The sequence below is a fragment of the Typha angustifolia genome, chromosome 8 (assembly GCF_048772165.1).
Source record: "Typha angustifolia cultivar Huaian chromosome 8, ASM4877216v1, whole genome shotgun sequence".
Lineage (NCBI taxonomy): Eukaryota > Viridiplantae > Streptophyta > Magnoliopsida > Poales > Typhaceae > Typha > Typha angustifolia.
This window is the reverse complement of record NC_133246.1, coordinates 14,445,099-14,461,033: the sequence shown is the minus strand read 5'-3', so window position 1 is coordinate 14,461,033 and position 15,935 is coordinate 14,445,099. Positions and strand designations below refer to the sequence as shown.

Genomic DNA, 15,935 nt, shown 5'->3' with positions numbered 1-15,935 from the left:
TAGTAGACGAACGTTCCAAGATCGGTCTCGGAATGAGTGGATTAGGAGGACGAACGTGATTTCTTTAGGTCCTCTCAGCAAAAGATGTTACAAGGTCCAAACTCTGACTTTGTTGGTGCTCGGATCCATTGGAGGTGGCGTAATTAGCTTTTTGTTATTTTCCATTCTAGATCCGCTTTTGTTTGGAATCTCTTGCGTGTCTACAGACACATTCGAGAAGCGTCTTGTTATCCATATTGTAGTTATCTATTCATTTACTCATTATGCTGAGAACGAATTGAGGCACAAGCACCAGGAAATTTAAGATAGCTAGCCTGGAAGAGGGACTCAAGATGTCAGAGGTTTAGAATGACTATTGTATTCTAACTTTTCCTTGAAGAACTACTGCACCTATTTTCACATGGAAAATATCAAGGACTGAGAAGATGAGCTTCTAAAACAGTAGGATAAGCTGAATCTTATCATCTTACCTTAATGTTCAGAAATGCAGCAGACAGATGTGTCTTAATCACAGTTCTGGGATCTTTTGAAGTACCTAGTAACTGGCATGCCATGTAACTCTCAGAAGAAAGAAAGCAGCATAATGTTAGAGTAACAGAATAAGATGTTCAGATATATGAAGTGACTTAAGATATACACTGCATATTTCCTGCTATCCAAATAAAGCTATACAGTCTATTAAATCAGAGTAAAGGAGTGCCATTTATTTTCACAATATAAGTAACTGTATGACATATTACTCCATCACTGAATACAGGTAATAGCAATTGAAACAAATTATTGGTGATAAAGTAAATTCAACTGGCAGTAGGAGCACCTTGAAAGTATGGCATAGTTCTTTGCTGAAGCTGTAAACACTCGTCTGAGGTTGACATCAGCGGATTAAAAAAGGTTTTTTGATCATTAAGAAGTAGACCTTGTTTTAGGCGCCCTAATTTTCGTGCATGCAGAACTTGATCTGATACGACAGGAAGCCTGAGATCCTGGAAATCCTTAAGAGCTATGTGAAGGTTCTCCAATCCCCACTTCTCAAGGCAATGGCCTAGGATTTCAGCATCTACAATTGACATATTCGTGCTTCGCAATCCATGAGGAGTTGTAGGATGGGCTGCGTCACCGACTAACACCACATAATCCCAGAAGAGCTGTGGTAGAGGTTCACTATCATATATCACATTGATGAAAGGTTCCATTGTTTCTTTCATGACCCTGGCCAGTTCAGGAACCCAGACCTTCTCTGCTTCCTCATGCATCTTCTTCACCATGTCATCACTCACTCTCATGGTAACTGAAGTACCCTGCAGAATTTTCTCCAAAATTTTGAACTTATACTCCATTAGAAATCAGACAATAATAAAAAATAGTTGACATTGCATAGTTCGAGTAAACACTATGCAATGTAGCCTATAGTTGAATCAAAAAATGAGATGAATATCACCTTCATTTCTGGTTCAGGCCCATTGATGTACCAAATCCAATTAAGTCTCTTGTTCTTCAACTCATAGAGCACACAATGTGTTTTATTAGCCAGATCAAAGTATAAACAATCTCCAAGTTCTGGATAAGCTCTCCGGATTCCGACAATGATATCTGAATCCTCTTTTCCTGAGAAATCTAACACTCCTCTCCACGCCAAGTAGCCTGAATACCTATACCATCCAAAACAAAAAAAAAAGCTCTTCAAATTGAAACTACTAACATTTATATCCAAAAAGCAAGATTGCAAAAATTGCTATGTATGCTGCAAAAATTAAGTAAAATAACGCACAAAACCTCAGCTTAAATTTTGGAAGGAGCTGCTGCCGAATGGAAGACAAGCACCCATCAGCTGCAACAAGCAAATCTCCTATAATTTCCACTAACTCATCCGTTTGAACAACTTTAGCTTTTGCTACAACTTTGGACTTGTCCTCGGATACTTGAAATGAGACAAATTGATATCCCCACAAAACTAAGTCTGGCGGCAGAGATTTGTATAATATTGCGTGCAGGTCGGCCCAATGGGCTGCTCTGAATCCGAGGCTCTCGTCTCTCGTTAATGTCCTACTAATCTTCTCCTCACTATTAGTTGCTCGATTCTAGAGAAAGGAATTAATAAAATTAACAAACTTAACTCACGATTAAGCTAAGTACAGACAGAAAGAGAGAGTAGTTACCAGGTCTACGGAGAGGGGAAAGGTGGAGCGGTGGAGGAGGTCGGGGTTGGAGATCCAACGGCTGATGATTTCTCGAGATTGGGGATCGAGTCCGAGGCCAGCTCCGGTGGGGCTTCGTGATGGAGGAACTCCCGACCTCTCGATCACCGTCGGTTCCCATCCGGCGGCGATGAGAGCGTGGGCGCATGACAGTCCTGCTATGCTACCTCCCACCACTATAGCCTTTCCTCCCCTCTTCTTCGATGCCATTTCTATAATTCGATTTTGGCCCCTCCTTAGTTCCTCCTCTCCGGGATAAATACTAAATTAGTCCTTGTTGTTTGCAATTTTTATGGAATTGGTTAACAAGGGACTGTGGGAGGGGTTAAAATAGTAAATACAAAAGTTTAGTGCTAATTTTCATATTGGCCCCTTGTTTTTCTGAAAAATCCTTGGCAAGTCTCCACAGCTTTGTGGACGCGAAAAGATGCTGCGCAAACTTAGTTACTTATTACTTCCTACTTCCCCTTCTACTCCTAATCGGAGGAGAAGGTTAACGAAGAAGGCATGCATCGCTCTCCTGCAACAATGCAAGAGCATGAAGCAGCTGAAGCAAATCCATGGCCAAGTCCTCGTGACTTCTCTCTTCCAAAGCCGAGACTTGGTCGACGACTTGATGGCCTTCTGCACCCACCCCGAATCTGGCGACTTAAGTTATGCGCGCAAGTTGTTCGATACTTTGCCGGACCCATCTCTTTTCGTCCATAACTTACTGATCAAGGCGTTGTCAAAGATGAAATTTTTTTTGAAAGTAATTGATTTGTTCTTCCGAATGAGGGAGAAGGGCTTATTGCCTGATAACTTCGCATACCCATTTGTTCTAAAGGCGATGGGAAGCTTAAGAATGGTTTCCGAAGGGAGAAAGGTTCATGGCCTTGTGGTTAAAAGTGGGTTCGAGTTCGATCCTTATACGAGGAACTCGCTCGTGGATATGTATGCTGAGACAGGTGAAATCGAGAATGCGCGGTCCCTGTTCGACGAAACGCCTGTGAGGGACTTGGTTTTGTGGAACGTAATGATTGCTAGCTATGTCAAGTGCGGGAGGTTCGAGGAGGCCATCTCGGTTTACCGGAGGATGGAGCGGGAGAGCATCAAGCCTGACGAGGCTACTTTGGTCACCACTCTATCTGCTTGTGTCCCAATTGGAGATCTGGAGTTGGGGAAGAACATTCATCGTCATATGGATGAAGAACTCGGGTTCAGCATCACTCTTGGTAATGCACTGTTAGATATGTATGCAAAATGCGGATGCTTGGATGCAGCTCGGAGGTTGTTTGACACAATGCCGTCAAGAAATGTGATTTCTTGGACTATCGTGGTATCGGGATATGTCAACTCTGGCCAGTTGGATGAAGCAAGGGAACTATTTACCAAGAGCCCAGCAAAGGATGTGATTCTTTGGACTGCCATGATTAATGGGTATGTGCAGTATAATAGGTTTGAAGAGGCTATGGCTTTGTTTAGAGATATGCAATTGAAGCGTATGAAGCCTGATAAATTCACTGCAGTGGCTCTTCTCACCTGTTGTGCAAGTTTGGGAGCTCTGGAGCAAGGCAAGTGGATTCATGGATACATAAAGGACAACAAGTTGCAAGTTGACACTGTCGTTGCCACGGCACTGATAGACATGTATGCAAAATGTGGGTACATAGAGAAATCATTGGAAATCTTTGAGAGAGTGGTAGAGAAAGACACTGCAGCATGGACGGCAATCATCTGTGGTCTAGCTGTGAATGGCCAAACGAGCAAAGCTCTTGCGTTGTTCTTGGACATGGAAAGAGCTGGAGCTAAACCGGATGATATCACCTTCATAGGTGTATTAAGTGCATGCAGTCATGGAGGTTTAGTGGATGAAGGCCGTAAGCAATTCCGTGCCATGAAGGAGGTCTACGGAATAGAGCCCAAGGTGGAACACTACGGTTGCTTGGTCGACCTCCTTGGGCGTGCTGGTCTCTTGGATGAGGCAGAGAAATTGATCGAGGACATGCCAAATGGTAGCGAGAAAGATGTCTCACCATTATGCGGTGCATTGCTTGCAGCCTGCAGGGTTCATGGCAATGTTGAGATGGGTGAGAGGTTGGCCAAACGAGTGATCAAACAAGAGACTGGAAACTCTGGTATGCACACGCTTATCGCTAATATATACGCAGCTGCAAGCAGATGGGGGGAAGTAACAAAAGTAAGAAGAAAGATGAAAGATTTAGGGGTTAAGAAGACACCGGGGTGCAGTTCAATTGAAGTGAATGGCCAGCTATGTGAGTTTGTTGTTGGAAACAGCACACATCCTGAAAAGAAAGAGGTCTACTGGATATTGGATAATATAAGTAAACATATGGACTTGGAGGCATACATTGATACAGATGATATAAATCTTACATGATAATCATTAGGTGATTGATGTGTTGCAGTCTCCCTATTTGTGTACAGGCGGTCTCAAATTGCAATTATTCCATTCAAAGAAGAAGCCATCGGATGCTTTAAGAAGCACTATTTAGGAACTAAGAATTAAGGCACTTAGTATCCTTGGCGCTCAACAGTCTGATGCTGCTTTCACTGACAGACAATATTCCAGCTTGAAGATTAAAATATTGAATGGCAGCAAGAGGGGGTGAATGGCATGGCAAGAACCTTATTGGAAAATGTTTGAGATGGATCAGATGAAAGTAGAATTGCATCTTCATGATCAAGACATTAGGGAATATGTAAGAGTGGAAACTCTGTCTCCTTTTCCACTTTCAACATTTGAAAATACAGGCGAATATAAGTTTTTGGTGAAAAGGAGGCAAACACTGGCAGCAGCTTGTATATCTCCTTTCTGTTGCCGGTTAATCTTTCTTTGCTTCTTGAGCAAATTGTAGAAGAAATTGTCATTTATGTACTTGGGATCAGATTGAATAATGACTATAACAGTCAAATAACATCTCCTTGGATGTAAATTCAAGCTTCTTTTGTTGTTGTTGTTGTTGTCGTGTTTGTGGCATTTAATAATGATTTAGCTAGATCTCAATCAGTGAACTGGGGAGCTTTCACAGATTCTTGTAGGTGGCTGCATTTCTATAGATCATTTGACCCTACTGCTGATCTGGTTAAAATTCCAAGATGTTGCATATTCTCAGGTAATGTTCCGCGGTCACTAATTTAACCCTTCTTATTGCAACAGCTAGGCAGAAAATAGAAGTTAATTTACACGCTGAAACATGAAAACTATAAATCATACAGTTAAAGAGATAGCACAAACATCATAATTGGACCCTGATAGGCAAGACGACATGAGCATATGACATTATACAGCTAAATGCACCACATAGTAGGAAAGAAATATCTCTCTAATAGAAGAAAATGAAATACCCAAGCTTTACAAGATTACTGTAAAAGTTGTCCAATAGTGGGAGATATAACCATACAATGTACAACTTCGAAGAAAGAGCAATTGAAAAGTTGATATTGACGTTACCATAGCTAAACATGCAGTTAATCCATATATATAATGCAAGTTAGCAGACTGGCTCTTTCTAACTCCAACTGTGCAGAAATAACTCCAATAAGAAACATCACTGCCTCTCATTGGTCATAAAAATTGCCAATAATCTCAATCAGAGAAAACAAGACCAAGCTTGTAGAAAGAAATCAGACATTGGCATCAAAAAAGTTAATGATATACCAGAACTTATGGATTTGCTTTTCAAATTTCATCTAAGGCAAGCAGTTATCATATCCAACTCCTTATGTATTTGCTACAAGATGTGGCCCACTTTTTGCCATCTTCTCCTCCAAGTTAGTAATTTCAGCAAAAGCTTTTCGTAGCATGTCCTTTGCAACTCTAAAGGTCTCTGCAGATATTGCTCCCTTCTCTGCACACTTCATGGCATCGCGAACAAGATCGTTGTATCTTAAAATTGGAGAATTCTGACAGTAACCTTCATTTCCAATATCACTTTCATCTGGTTCTGGACCAGTCTTTGCCTTCCTAGTCCATCGTTTAGCGACACAAAGCTCTGGAAGCATAATAACACCAGTTAACAAGAAGACTGCTAGCATGTGCCTGCATGGTATTCCTGACAATGCAAACTTGCAACAGTTGCACCACACTTTCTTTTCAGATGCATTGAAATACACTGCATGCCTATTATGAGCATCTCCAACCCTTTCAACAGAGTATTTGCTATATGGCCCATCCTGAATCTTCACCGGATAGTGGTGAAAGGATTCAACTAACTCAACTTGGAACTTTTCGAATACTTCCCTTGTGTAAATACTGGCTGCTTGTTTCTCCATTACAGTGTCTGTTTTGAGGATCTGTTCAGGAGGCAACATAGCTAGATCTGTTTGGCATTCCTCTGAGTACCGTCTATCAATGGCTTGATCAAATTTAGCAATAAATGTCTGCAAAGATACTTTCATATCAAAGTTTCTTCTGTAAAACCTATTCATACTTTCCAATCTCTGGGTTGTAGACAGCTCAGCAAAGAAAGAACCAGTAAGATATGCTGGAATCCATTTCTGTCGAAGGTTGAACAGTGACTGCAACCAAGAGTTCTCCCTCAGATTGTACCTATCGATAATAGAACTCCAATAAATATCAAACATGTCCACTGTGTCTGACTCGTTGACACATTTTTTTATCTCTTCATGAAGTGTGGGATACCGAGAATAAACATCAGATAACTTTTTCTTGCATCTAGACAAGATACGCCATCTGCACAACCGATGATTAGTCTGCGGAAACACTTTTGCAACTGCTGTCCCTATAGCTTTTCCTTGATCACTAGTGAAGGATACTGGGTGTCGTTTAAACATTGCTGTTAGCCACGTTTCAAACAACCAAGAAAACGAGGATTCTGTCCTATCTACAACCAAGGCACATCCAAAAACAACAGGTTGTCCATGATGATTCACACCTGTAAAAGCAGCAAAAGGCATCATGTTCTCATTCTGTCTATAACTCGTGTCAAATGTAACTGCATCCCCAAAATATGTATATGACATCCTAGCCTTGGCATCAACCCAGACAGCATTGGTCATACAATTCCTGCCATCGACCTGCATTGCATAGAAAAAGCCAGAATTTTCAGCTTGCATTTTTTTGAAATAATCTAAGAGCCCTTGGGCATCCGCATCTCCAAACACCTTCTGCCGCATCTCTCTTAAATAGTTCTCATGCTCCCGATACTTCCCAGAGAGGCGATGGAGCTGGATCTCCCGCACCTTGTCAGGGCTAACTATGACATGAGTGTGCTCTAAAACCAATTTAGTGACAACCCATTTCTCCGGTCCTCTCCGAACCACCTCCATCATCGCCGGGCAGCCATCCCTGATGGATAGACGTTTCCTTTTCTTCTTTGTACTTAACTCTGTGACCTTTTTCTTATGGTGACCCTCCTTCAAACAGACAAATCTCTTCATGACCAACACCTCAACACCCTTCCTCCGCTCGCTGCGGGACCTGGCAACACGAATGCCAAACCCGAGGCGCAAAGCATAGGAATTGTAGAACAGCCTCGCAGCTGATTCAGACTCAAATTCCATACCCAGATAAGGCTCTTGGTTCTTAACATCTCCATCAATTGTGACTAGCTCGTCCCCTACCGAATTCTGGACAGCTGCCATAGAATTCCCATCATGATTGACGAAGTGCACGCTGCTAGTACTCTGATCAACATCGGGTGTGTCATTTGCATCTTCAAGATCCACAAAATCTTCGATCAGCTCATCATCCTCACTTGAAGAGTACTCCATTTATCTGAAAGCTTGCATCTAAAACTAAAGTGAAAAATGCAATCCAAACTCCCAAGCAAACCCACTAACTGCCAAGCAAAGAAACTAATCAGAATGTATCAAAGACGTCATTTTTTCCACCACCATCAGATCTCTAGACAAATTCTAACAACGGATACAGGATTAAAGGAAAAAAAAAATTAATCAAAAGTACCATATGCATCTTTACAAAGAAAATATCATTCAGATCACAGCTCGATCCTTTACAAGAAAATTGATTTACGGTTTGGAGACGAACAAAATAAACCGAGAGAGAGAGAGAGAGAGAGAGAGGGAACCCGAGGGCGAGATTGGAAAAGTCTACTCACCTGAGAAATCGCTAGGGTTTGAGATTGGGATCGGAAGAAAAGAGGCGTGAGAGAAGAAGCGAAGCGATAGTGAGTTCACCCCACCCATTTTAATTCTTTCCTTTCGCGTTTTGGCCCTTAGAAACCCACGAATTAAGAACTACACCCTTACATCCTGTTCGTTTGAAGGGAGAGAATATAAGAGAGAAGAGAGATAATACGAGTTAGAGATTTTTCTCCTCCGATAGAATTTTAGGAGATAAACCGAGTAGAAATGGTGAGAAAAAAAAAACAGCCTTAAAATTAAAATAAAGGAAATTAAATTTTCTCCTTTTCTCTTATCGTTAAAAGAGAAAAAAGAGGAAGAAAATTATTTTCTTTTCTCTTCTTTTCTTTTAATTTTTCTCTATCATTAAAAGACATAAGCGATAGAAAAGCGTTATTTTATCTGCTGCACGAGAAAAGCGATACACACGAAGTATTAGCATTAAAAATTTACTAAATATCAATCAAAATATTTACGGCAGAATTAAACTTATTACCTTCGTTATAAGCAGATTCAACTACTAGGGATATTGTAGTGACCTATATTGTAAACTTTTTAAATTAATTATGAGCATATTTATATTATTTTATTTTACTAAAACAATTATCATAAGAATAAGTATGATTGACCATTTTATTCTCTGCAAACTATTATCATAAGAATTAGTGTTGTCTCCTATAAAAAAATTGCCTTATTTAGTTGATAATTATTTTATCTTCGGTGAAGAAATATGATAAATTATTCGCGTTAAGATTTATCCACTAACCAAAGGAGGCCTTAAATGCCTTTGGCATTGGTCCGGATAACTATTCAATACTTGTTTAATTATAAGTGGACTCGGTCTTTAATACCCCCACAATTCCCCGAATAAACTGTGCAAATTACTTGCGTATCGAGGGGGATGTTATCAGAGTTTTGAACGGAATACCTCTTCTTTTCCCCGATTACGTGCCCGGGTATCTCGTCTTTATAAGGACTCGGTCCCCGTTATCCCGAGACGAGCTTCTCAAAGCTGACAAGGCGATCCTATGCATCCCCAGTCGTAGATAATAATTGGAATAAGAGTTGGATAAGTTATTCCACAGTTATGAATGGCATGACAACATACCCTTTACAGTACGTAGAAAGTTCCTATACCGGAGTCTGCAGTGAATCTGCTACAAAAGATGGAGAGTTCCACACGTTGAGCATTGAGATTTGAGACCACTCCACCTCCCATCCATATATTAATGAAGAATACTCATCCATATACTTTTGGGATCGATGTTGTTTTGCAAAGTGGTACAAATGAGTTCGCAACTATTGGAATTACTTGAGAAAAATCATTCCAATGTTTTATTATCACTTGTGTGACGCAATAGCCCAAAGAGAAAACGGTGTTAGTTGTTGGAGTGAGAACTGTGAAAGAGTCATGCATAAAAGTAAAGGCTAAAAGAGCTCTCAGGCTCGTCTTCTTCTTCTTCGTCACTCTCTCTCTCTGCAATGAATTCGGCACTCATAAGGAAGCATATTTTTATTTTACATTAAATTTGGTTAATAACTCAAAATGCCTAACTGGGTGGCAGAATAGTTAGTTAACTATGAGTAAAATTCGGGGTCTTTATTATTTTTGGTAAGGAGCTTAGAAATTCTCTCTAACTGTTGACCAGGGATAACTTGGACACCCATTTTTGGCGCCTGAGTTAGTTTCGCTCCCTCTGGTAATACTTTACCCTTTCTTGAAGAACATTAAATGAGAAAAAAAAATTGAAAAAGAGAGAGAGAGAGAGAGAGAGAGAGAGAGCGATTTAAAACGTGACATCTGTTTGTCATACCGGCCGTGAACTGCAATCTATCACAGGGCTAAACAAACCCCACACCCAACAACCACCTATCTGTTTCTTTCCACACGCAATCTTAGAAAGACACGTGAACTAGTCCTGTAGTAAAGTTCTTTATGATGATTAATATTTAATTTGTACTAATGAGCTGATATTTGATAGAAAATAAATATAACTCAGTGTTTATATCAATAATGATGGTGAGGGGATGTTTTGGGTCACTCTAGCAGTCTAGCTCTTGTAGTTTTCTTATTTCTTATTTTGGAGAATCTACTTATGAACATTTTAATGATCATTGTTGGATTCTCTAAGTCTTAATTTCAAGTGTCACTTTAGTAGCGTATATAGGTACAGTTTCTCCCATCAAAGCTTCCTCTCGCTCTCTCTTTAGTTCCCCGACCTTTCTTCTCTTGGGATTTGCAGAGATAATGGAAGGAGTTGTCCACACCCACGGCCTCTTATCCCTCCCTTCCAATCCCCAAACGCGAGCCTGCCGCCCTCTCCAAAGCATTAGAAGCCGACTCCAACCACGGAGCAACAGAGCTTTGCCCGGATTTCCCTCGTCGGCTCTCGGAACACCGAGCTCCCATGGGTTGTCCTGCAAGGAGGGGCATCCGTGGATTTCGAGGCCGAGAACCCCAGGGGACGCCCAAAGATCGCTTTTTTCGCGCAAAGAGAACAGCCCAATTGATGGGTTTTGGAGAAGAGACAGAAATTCCCATATTTGTCGCGCCGGAGCGGCGATTCCGGCGGATGGGGGTGGTTTATTCGAAGAGAAAGAGAAACCCAAGTTCTTGGGCGTGGAGATTTTGACGCTAAAGAAGATTATACCACTTGGGGTTATGTTCTTCTGCATCCTGTTCAACTACACCATCCTAAGAGACACCAAGGATGTGCTGGTGGTGACGGCGAAGGGGAGCAGCGCTGAGATCATACCCTTCTTGAAGACGTGGGTGAACTTGCCCATGGCTGTGGGTTTCATGATTCTGTACACCAAGCTGTCCAACGTGCTATCAAAGGAGGCTCTTTTCTACACTGTTATCTTCCCTTTTATCGCCTTCTTCGGGGCCTTCGGCTTCGTGCTGTATCCACTCAGTGATGCTATCCACCCCACCGCCCTCGCGGACAGGCTTTTGGCTGCCCTCGGGCCGAGCTTTCTTGGGCCCGTCGCTATTTTGAGGATTTGGAGCTTTTGCTTGTTCTATGTCATGGCGGAGCTCTGGGGAAGTGTGGTCATTTCTGTGCTCTTCTGGGGATTTGCCAATCAGGTGATCATTCAGATTACAAGATCCATTATTATTTTTTGATTATTTAGATGGTTTCTAGTAATTTTGGCATTCAAGTCTTTCTTGTTCTACTTGAGTGAATAATCCATTATCTTTGAGGAGCTAAGTTTTTGTGATCTTCGGAAATCTTTTTTTTTTTTTTGTTAGGAATCTAATTGGAGTTAGTGTCATGCCACTTGAATTATTAAACTTATCTGATCCTGATTTGGTACTATGTTGTTTTGGTTGCTTCTAACTAGCCTATGCGACTTCCTTCTCTGTCTTAATTGTTAAAACTGTAGCAACTTGTCTTGCAGATGAGAATCTTTTATACGATTTAGTTTAATCAATTTTGATAATACCAATGTTGGTTGGCAGAATTGATTATGATTAAACAGAGAACCTCCTGCTTATTCTGAGGATCAACCTTGTAACTTACCTAAACTTAGTTGAGTTTGCATCCCTCTACTTCTGAATTAGAAGGGAAGTCTCTTCTAAGTTCTATCTAATTTTCTTCTCGTTCCAGTTCAATAAAATTGTGTTGCTTTCGTCTGAAACATAGTTCCTTCTTCGACATCGTGTAATTTCAGATTTACCACTTACTCTTTTATCAAATTTCAACTCTATTAGTAAATAAGGTTTGTATCAGTAGTTGTTAGCAACAAGCAGGGAACTTGTCTTACTAAGAGAGATCAGTTTATGCCTATAAAAGTTCTTCTATTTCAATTCTTGGTAACCTTATTAGTGGATCAATATCTAGCTAACCAAGTATATCAATTCAATGAACACTCTGGGCACTGATGTCTCACTTTACTGCACCAAATTGTGTTACACCATTCTTGTGCCAATATACTTGTTATTTTTCCAAAATAGAATGCACAGTTCAGTTCAGATCACAAGTTTCTTCTTCTTGTAAAATTTAGGGCACTTCATATGCTCCTACATGCCCTGGTTGATTTATGTATGTGATGGTTTACGCATGGGATACTTCCTTTTTTGAAAGATCTGTATCTTTAAGCTCATTGTAGATGGTACCCTAACTTCTTTGTTTGGAAAATTGTTGATTTCCTTACTGCAAAGTTATAGTACAAGACTAAGAGTTAATGCTATTTTTACTGTTTTGCAGATAACTACTGTTGAGGAAGCCAAAGAATTTTATCCTCTATTTGGCCTTGGAGCTAATGTGGCCCTTATCTTTTCGGGTCGTACTGTAAAGTACTTCTCTAACTTGAGAAAGAATTTGGGCCCAGGGGTTGATGGCTGGGCAATTTCTCTGAGAGGTATGATGAGCATTGTAGTGATGCTGGGTCTCATCATCTCTGGTATCTATTGGGGAGTGAACAAATTTGTGTTGAATGACCCCTCTCTTCCAAGAACAGAGCGGAAAAAGAAGGTTAGCTTCCTGATTGCTTTTGTACTATCTATTCATAATTTATATCTGGAATTTGACTTAACAAGACTGCTTTCTCTGCAGGAGAAACCCAAACTAGGTTTAGGCGAGAGTATGAAAATTTTGCTATCTTCTAGGTATGTAAGGGATCTCGCCACCTTGGTGGTTGCTTATGGTATAAGCATAAACCTTGTTGAAGTTACCTGGAAATCTAAACTTAAAGCTCAGGTGGACTTTTATTCTATTTGTCATCTTCGTTCTTGTTGTTTAGTCTTGCAATGTAGATGTTACTGCAATTCTTTCATCCTCTTTGTTAACTTGTTATGCTTATTTGGCAGTTCCCCAGCCCTAATGAATATTCTTCCTTCATGGGTGATTTCTCAACTGCTACTGGCATAGCGACTTTCACAATGATGTTGCTTGGCCGAGTAATACTCAGAAAATTTGGATGGGGAGTGGCAGCTATGATCACACCAACAGTTTTACTTCTCACAGGAGTTGGATTCTTCTCACTTATTTTGTTTGGACAGCCATTGGCTCCTATTCTGGCCAAGTTTGGTATGACTCCTTTGCTTGCCGCAGTTTATGTTGGTGCGATGCAGAATATCTTTAGTAAGAGTGCAAAATACAGCTTATTTGATCCTTGCAAAGAAATGGCATATATTCCATTGGATGAAGACTTGAAGGTTAGTATGCCCTATCTACTTATTTCTCTGTGAGCATCTGCATGTATGCATACCCGTTCATGGTCAATATGACGAACCTTCAATTTCAGTATATATCATCTGGGCATATCCTTGAAAATAAATTATTTTCTCAAAGAATAAACATTTAGCAGGACTAGTTTAAGTTTGTGGATGATCTTTTTAACTTCATATCTGTCTCACTGTTACCCAAACAATAAATTTTAATCCTCAAGTGAATGACATTCAATGTTTTTTTATGTATGTACTGAATGTGAGTCAAATTTATTTAAACTGTTAGCTGGAATAAGTGGACATCACAAGATCGGAATCCACTATCTATCTTCTGAACGATTATACACAACATTTTGCAGTAGAACTGATAGGAACTATTAAGTTGGGTTGGAGTCTCTCGCTTTGGTCACCATTATTGAGTCTGTGTTAGTTGTCAGGCTACTTAGTGCAATCTTCTTTCTTCACTCAGATTGGGAGTGAATTTGAATAGACAAATCACTACCCTGACACAAGTAAATTTAGTCACGGAAAAAGAAAAAATAACTACACTGACTAGATACTTTTGGTTTTGATAATAGTTAACCAACAAATACACATAAGTAAAAGCAATTATGAGTCTGATCCACAAACTTCTGGTGATTTTGATACAATACTAATCTGAAGCACATAATTGGCTAATCAAGCACTTAAACCAATGGATCATTAGATGTATTTCTTGGAACTGGTTAACATATTATTTTCACATAGACTCGGTAAATAATGATGATATGTTCTGGGCCCAATATCTTAATAGCTACCCATAAATTTGTATTGTTCTGGTTTCACTGCTAACGTTTGACTGTACATAAACACAGGTAAAAGGCAAAGCTGCCATTGATGTTGTTTGCAACCCCTTGGGGAAATCTGGAGGTGCCTTAATCCAGCAGTTCATGATTTTGACATTTGGGTCTCTTGCAAACTCAACTCCCTACCTTGGAGGAATACTGCTGGTGATAGTTCTGACATGGCTAGGTGCCGCGAGGTCCTTGGACTCTCAGTTCTCTCCTTTAGCCAAGCAGGACCTTGAGAAGCAGAAGATGCTGAAAGAGAAGGCAAAAGAAGCAGCAAGTAGTGTATTACAAGGAGAGACCGACGGGATCGTCAGTTCTCTAGCTACTGAAAATCCAACAGATGAGTCAGGCTTAAAACCGAAATTCTCCTGAATAGGAGAGTTCATCAGAAACCTCCAGCCACCAGGCTCAGTGAGGTTACTTTTTTCAGGCAATTTAGATGGAGAAATGCTAGGAGTAATAAGAAACTCTCTCTATATAAGGCAGCCTTAGATTACTCTTGCAGATAGAAATAACCTCAGAAGCAGGTTTCCAGTTGGCTGGTTAACTAAACTGGTCTGTTCTAATAGGCTGTTGGTGTGCCCTACTCTTTGCAGCACCAAAGGGTAGGCCATGAGAGAGAATAATATATATGTAGTTTATTAGTTCCTTCAATAAATAAACACTATAATTTTTTTATTGGTATGAGATTATGTATATTTCATTTCTTGCATGGGTACTCCTAAGCTTGGTCATTTCATAAATGTGAAAGTGAAGAGATGTTTAAAGAAAGCTCAAGCAGAGACAATCTAAAATGGAGATGAGTACCTTTATAATTAAACTGAAAACCAAGTAAGAACTAGGATTATCAAATTAACTAGATACCTATTATATGTTCTATATATAGGCATTTTATGCTCTGTTGCTTTTCTAAACAATCATATATGATTGCATGGATTGGGTAATTTAGATGTTTCCTTTTTTCAAAACAATACTATTTGTGTTAATCAAAATCAATATCTAATTGTTTTACTGTGGTTCTCAATCTTTCTTTCATTCCTTTTTACTTATATAATAATCCATATCACATCAAGTTGGCCTTCATTCCTTCAATCGTTTCAATTATTTATCAGCAGCTTCAGCTGCCAAACACATCTCCCCAGCAGTAATTGTACAACTCTTATGGATATCTTTTATTCTTCTCGTAGACCAACCATGGAATCAAAAGAGTACCCTCATGTCCTCTACTTTACAACATTTAATTGACTAATGATTTCCATTTCCCCTCCTGTACGATTTGTCTGTCCATCTTTTGCGAGACCTGTGACGGATTTGACTTGGGTTCTCTCCCCCACTATCGAAGAGTACGTGCCCGTGTTAATTATACATAATACATCTATTATCATCTAATACGGCAGTTCTTTTCTTCTCAACCGTAAGTAAATTTTATTATATATAGCCGTTCATGATAAACTTGAGGTAAATGCCTTCAAGTTGATATGAAAATATTGATGTCTGCTTTCACGTGAGATGGGTATTATTGAGTTAGGCTGTGAAGGTTATCATCACGAAATGCCAAAGAGCTAGGTGCATACATATATATGTATAATATATATACATATTTATATATATAGAAGAGAATGATCAAGT

General features: G+C 39.9%; 4 protein-coding genes across 4 annotated transcripts; 2 read left to right on the top strand and 2 right to left on the bottom strand.

The window, feature by feature from the left end:
- Window positions 1-586: 586 nt before the first annotated feature.
- On the bottom strand, window positions 587-2,456 carry LOC140764256 (uncharacterized). The gene is made up of 4 exons (XM_073102725.1): window positions 2,157-2,456; window positions 1,774-2,078; window positions 1,439-1,649; window positions 587-1,298 (listed from the first exon to the last, which is right to left on the bottom strand). Exons 1-4 carry the CDS (start codon window positions 2,403-2,405, stop codon window positions 798-800), a joined length of 1,266 nt encoding a protein of 421 aa, XP_072958826.1. The 5' UTR covers window positions 2,406-2,456; the 3' UTR covers window positions 587-797.
- A 46-nt stretch (window positions 2,457-2,502) lies between these two features.
- LOC140764255 (pentatricopeptide repeat-containing protein At1g31430) lies at window positions 2,503-5,390 on the top strand. Its single transcript, XM_073102724.1, has one exon. It carries the CDS (start codon window positions 2,623-2,625, stop codon window positions 4,573-4,575), a length of 1,953 nt encoding a protein of 650 aa, XP_072958825.1. The 5' UTR covers window positions 2,503-2,622; the 3' UTR covers window positions 4,576-5,390.
- A 168-nt stretch (window positions 5,391-5,558) lies between these two features.
- On the bottom strand, window positions 5,559-8,436 carry LOC140764254 (protein FAR1-RELATED SEQUENCE 5-like). The gene is made up of 2 exons (XM_073102722.1): window positions 8,279-8,436; window positions 5,559-7,999 (listed from the first exon to the last, which is right to left on the bottom strand). Exon 2 carries the CDS (start codon window positions 7,929-7,931, stop codon window positions 5,919-5,921), a length of 2,013 nt encoding a protein of 670 aa, XP_072958823.1. The 5' UTR covers window positions 7,932-7,999; window positions 8,279-8,436; the 3' UTR covers window positions 5,559-5,918.
- A 1,922-nt stretch (window positions 8,437-10,358) lies between these two features.
- Window positions 10,359-15,027, top strand: LOC140765731 (plastidic ATP/ADP-transporter-like). The gene is made up of 5 exons (XM_073104951.1): window positions 10,359-11,391; window positions 12,515-12,781; window positions 12,863-13,006; window positions 13,117-13,464; window positions 14,331-15,027. The coding sequence occupies exons 1-5, from the start codon at window positions 10,552-10,554 to the stop codon at window positions 14,676-14,678; spliced, it is 1,947 nt and encodes a 648-aa protein (XP_072961052.1). The 5' UTR covers window positions 10,359-10,551; the 3' UTR covers window positions 14,679-15,027.
- Window positions 15,028-15,935: the final 908 nt, after the last annotated feature.